Raw genomic sequence first — 5,460 nt, forward strand, 5'->3', positions numbered from 1 at the left:
GGTAGATGTCAGGTTTTATTACAAAAAGGTTGAAGGTCTGTGTTTGTAGACCTTCAACTAAATGGATTTGGGGTGGGAAGAGAGTCACCTCCTTTTCCTCCCCGATCTTTGTTTGTGTTGTAATATACATATTTTGGTAGGTATTATGTGGCTTTCTCAGAGCTGATTGGGCGCTCAGGTTGGCGCGTGAACGCCCTGCGATTATGTCAGATCGCGTGCAGAGCGAACCAGCCCAGCCTTTGAACTTCACCGCTTTTGGCTCTCATTCACGCGCTACTCCTCATTTCCCAGCCAGGTGCTTCGCGGGGCGAGAATCCTCCGAGAAAAAAAGCAGGCAGACAGATTGCGGAAACTTCGCTTCCGCGCTGGATTTTGTGGCGCGCGTGGCTGTTTTTCTCTGAGCCCAGCAGTGTCAGTGTTTTGAAGAAGAAAAATCTTTCAACTTAACGACAAACACGGAAGAATTACTGGATTTTTCCTCCATTGATGCCGTCTCCCTTCTCCTCCTGCTCTTTAGAAGTGGCATGATCCTTGTCTGTCTGCAGGACAGGTGAATATTTATTCTCTTGGTTGGTCGAAGAACTTTTTCGTTGTTATTTTAACAGGGAACTTTAAACGGGCGCCTTGAAAATGTCAAAACCGGTAGATCACATCAAGAGACCAATGAACGCCTTCATGGTCTGGTCAAGAGGCCAGAGGAGGAAAATGGCTCAAGAGAATCCAAAAATGCACAATTCCGAAATAAGCAAAAGACTTGGCGCCGAGTGGAAGCTGCTCTCTGAATCCGAGAAGCGACCGTACATCGACGAGGCCAAGAGGCTGAGGGCTCAACACATGAAAGAACACCCAGACTACAAATACAGACCCCGGCGCAAGCCCAAGAACCTCCTCAAGAAGGACAGGTACGTGTTTCCTCTGCCCTATCTGGGCGACACGGATCACCTGAAAGGACTTCCAGTCTCAGCCACGGACTCGCTCTTAAGTTCTGCGGAAAAAGCCCGTGCGTTCCTGCCACCCACATCTTCCCCTTACTCTTTCCTCGACCCGAGCCAGTTCAGCACCAGTGCCATCCAGAAGATGACAGAGATGCCCCACACGTTGGCCACCAGCACTTTACCTTACGCATCATCTCTGGGATACCAGAACGGCGCATTCGGGAGCCTGGGTTGCCACAGCCAACACACCCACACCCACCCGTCGCCCACAAACCCTGGGTACGTGGTGCCGTGTAACTGCACCGCATGGTCGGCATCGAGTTTACAGCCGCCTGTTGCCTACATACTGTTCCCAGGTATGACCAAGAGTGGGATTGACCCGTACTCATCAGCACATGCTGCTGCTATGTGACTCCACCGCTAAAAACAGTCTCCTCTTTGAAAACTTGAATACAGCAATGCATGTACATAAGAAGTGAGGAATGATCGAGACATTTTACTGAGGCCGTGTGGACATGAACTTTTCACCATCTACGAGAGGTTCATTGGATCCCAGCATGGATCTTGGAATAGATAAGGCAGGTGCCCAGAACTGTAAGAAATGTAAATGTTCAAACGTTTATTATTATGGCTACCGGATTTGGATGCCTTTAATTTTATTTATTATGTACGATTTGATGCTATAATAATGATAATTTTGTTTGAACAGTTAATATAATTGTTATTCTCATATTATTATTATTATTATTATTATTTGAATGACTTTGATTTGCACAACTAACGGTTAGGATTCATGTTTCTTGTACAGCCTGTTGTATTTACCATTATGTTTGGCACTCTGAAATTCAAATGATACGACTATAAGGATTTCAAAGTGAGAGATTTCAGCGTTTAGATTATACGGGTTATATTGTTTATAATTATTAAACCGGCACCTAAAATTAGACAGTCTATTTAAAATATCAAATGTGAAGAAAAAAAATCCTTCTCTTTCAATATTCTTAATTTGGACTTTTTTGTTCTGTGGTTCAAGTGCTAGTCACTCGTTCATTTGATTTCAGAAAGACTTAAAGTTTGAAGCGAAACAGTTCATGTTGTATTTTTTATCTGCGATGGTAACTAAAATCCTGTCATGTTTATGGAAAGGAAATGTATCTAAAAGGGTGATACCTCGATTCTTTGTTCATTTGCCGAGCAAAGACATTTTGAATAAAGACAATCTGTCTTAAAAAATGCATAACCCTTGTTAAATTGCTTATTTAAACTATTAATGAATATTGTTCTTGACTATGCTCTTATACAGTCGTGCCAAAAGGTAACAGGCATGTCGGTATTGGTGTACCCGAACATGCGTTTAATAAATATTTACTCTTCCTGTTATGTATTAACTAAGCGGTTTTTATTTTTGCATCAAATATAATGGATTTTGTCGGGCAGAGAGAACGCAGGCCTTAACTGCTAAACATAAACAGAAATGTATCTTACACACTAATATGCATCTACAATAATTATCTCACCAGCTGCTTAAATAGTCCAACGTTTCGGCTGTCTAATAACCATCTGGCTTTTCGGCTTAGATTTGAGATGAACTCTGTCAGCGCGTGGCGTTCCCGACTGCTCTATAGGGACCGCCGTTCCAAATTAAATGGCAAAACAATTACTGTACAGGGACGCTTACGCGAACGTGAATTGTGATTTACCCTGAGACCCACAATAGGATGGAAATTGGACAAAAGAAGGGGTGGTACGAATATGAGCCATGTCATTTAGTATTACAAAACAATTTCCAATAAAAACAAGTGAACAAAGCGTCAGGTGCTTTAAAATATGGACCGATTTTCGACGAGTGGCGCCTTCAAACGCTCTGTGACACATTAAACATGACTGCAGATGTAGAAGCTGACAGTTTACATTATTATCTCAATTTTACATTCGGCTTCTTGTTTTTTTTCTTTCTTTCTTTCTTTCTTTCTTTCTTTCTTTCTTTCTTTCTTTCTTTCTCTTGTAATTTTTAATGAAATTTTGATCACAAGTTTTTATCTGTAAATACGTTCGTGTTACTGTGTTCAGGGTGTAAAACTTTTTGCATTTATATGTGTGTGTCATGTCTCTGAAATAAGGTGATCACACTCTTTGATGTGTGTATGAGACGTTTCACCCTTCAGGGCCTCTATGCTTGTTCCACCTGTTCCACCGCTTAGATCACTCCAACGTTTTAAGGACAGAAACACGATGCAATAAGTTTCTCAAAACAAATGAATTAATATGAACTAAGATTACGTGAAACGTGTGATTCATGACGTTGCGAATAAAATCTTATTCACGCACTTCCCACAGTATAAATATATCTATTTTTAAATCAATAAAATAAATCTGTAAAATAATAGGCATAGGCTACTACTACACTGTAAAAAAAAAAAAAAAAAATATATATATATATATATATATATATATATATATATTCATGATTTGTTATCACGATTTTTTTTCTTTTGTCAAATCAAATTTATGTGGTTCAGATAACATAATATTTTGTGTTTCTGATTAAACCAACCTCCTTCATTGTATCAACTCATTTTTTAAAATTTATATGAATTTAAAATTTAAGGCAACCAGGTATTTATATATATATATATATATATATATATATATATATATATATATATATATATATATATATATATATATATATTACAGTGTACTACTTCTATAAAATTAATGGTAACTAGTAGCTTTGACTTCATTAGTTTTAATGGTTAATGAAAAAAAATCAGTGCACTTTATGTTTAAATGCAGTTTAGCCTTTAAATCAGTTTCATACATTTTTTAGTAAATAATTCGACTTCTAATGTGAACAGTGAACATGTTACAACTCGTTTAGAATAACAATTCTTTCACAATTTGTCAAGATTCACATACTAACCCAACACAGTTGCAAGTCCTCCTCCTGTATTACAAAAAAGTGTTGCTGAAACTAAAGCAGATGCGTGAATGGGGAATGGGATTCACTCAAAGGAAACAAGCTCGCAGAACAATTGGGTTTGGGCTGCAAACAGAGGATTGGAATTGGCCTGTACTTTTGTCTATTGTCGCAGGGATGGGGAATGGGATTTGCACACCGAGGTGTAATAGCATTACTGTATTAATTAAAATTTTCATTTCACATCCAGATTGTTTACTTATCTGCCAGGAACATATGCTGGAAGAAGTTAAGATTCACGATTCTGCACTATTGCCCAAGGTGTAATTCAATATAAGGGAGGGAGGGGGCTCAGATTTTTATGACAGACTGTGCTCTTATCTGCCGCTGTAAATTAGGGTGATACTCCATTGAACCGAATAGCAAGTTTTACATCAGCCCCCTAAAGCATGCAGATTCAACTTTGAAATTGGACGATGATAATTAGGGAACTTTAAGGAGCACTTCTAATCTAAAAGAAATGCGGGAAACGTGTGTTTTTGCATTAGGCTACTAGATTATTGAACAATCAACAAGACCTGAACTTAAATTAAACCCTTCATATCGGAAAATATATATAGGCTATTTTTTTAAATGACTGTTTAGCTCAGCGTCCAATCAGCACGGAAGTTTCATAATCTGCCATATTGATCCCGGCAACATAACATGGTAAACAAAATGACTTAGCCTACTGAACAAATCAACCACAAGACCCGAATATGAATATCATTCCACGGCTTTATGTTTATTTAAGAGCATGTGGGTGTAATAAGATGTTAATTTATGAGCCCTTCACGGCTATTAATCAACTCTGATCATTGTAGCCATTTTTAACTATTTTCTCAAGCATCCTGGTAAAATAAAACGTCGCAAATAAAACCCGAATAGAAAGAAGAAGAAGAAAAAACTAAAACAAAAACTAAAAGAAAAAAACAGGCGAAAATTATGATTTGAAATTATAGAGCTCTAAATCTGTAGCGCTTCTCCGAGACGTTTTTATTTGAGCTCAACGGAGAGCCCGAATTCAATCTGCCTTATCTCGCCAAGACTCCTTTCAGCAGGAGATCAGAGAAAAAGAGAGGATAATTGTTCTTTATTTTATTTAATTTAATGCGACAGGCTGTGCTTTCAGATCATTTATATGCTTCATTTAGTGATAAAATTCAACGAGGAGGGGGACACAAGGCGCTTTCTTTCTCAAACACTTTAGTGGAAAATATAAAACACATGAAACAAAAGTGAGGGGACATGACACTTTTAATTGAATGCCATGGGTCATTTGCATTATTGTCTCCTAATGTCACCCTGAAATCGCGGGCGCACTATTCAGTTTGATATGTAGCTTATAAATATCTTGCTCTGAATCTTGCCATGCTAATTTTCTAGCCTATTTCAATGAAAACTAAAAATCAGCTCAGTGCACTGAGGGAGACAACAAGAACGGGGGTTTGCATGCCCTGAGATTTGTTTATTATTAATATTTATAAAGCAATAATTTTTATAACAATACATTATTTCGAATATAATATATTTTATAATGACAATACATTTTATTATTGTTGTTCT

The 5,460-nt window shown here is 37.8% G+C and overlaps 1 protein-coding gene across 1 annotated transcript; it reads left to right on the plus strand.

The window, feature by feature from the left end:
• Window positions 1-235: 235 nt before the first annotated feature.
• On the plus strand, window positions 236-2,313 carry sox14 (SRY-box transcription factor 14). The gene has a single exon (XM_077198878.1). It carries the CDS (start codon window positions 631-633, stop codon window positions 1,345-1,347), a length of 717 nt encoding a protein of 238 aa, XP_077054993.1. The 5' UTR covers window positions 236-630; the 3' UTR covers window positions 1,348-2,313.
• The last annotated feature ends 3,147 nt before the right edge of the window (window positions 2,314-5,460 follow it).

The sequence above is a fragment of the Siphateles boraxobius genome, unplaced genomic scaffold, assembly GCF_051911475.1.
Source record: "Siphateles boraxobius isolate OS27281-9 unplaced genomic scaffold, OSU_SipBor_1 41, whole genome shotgun sequence".
Classification (NCBI taxonomy): Eukaryota; Metazoa; Chordata; class Actinopteri; order Cypriniformes; family Leuciscidae; genus Siphateles; species Siphateles boraxobius.

What these genes read in the sequence shown, in the direction of transcription:
- sox14 (XM_077198878.1), top strand. Translation starts at nt 631, where the DNA reads ATGTCAAAACCGGTAGATCACATCAAGAGACCAATGAACGCCTTCATG.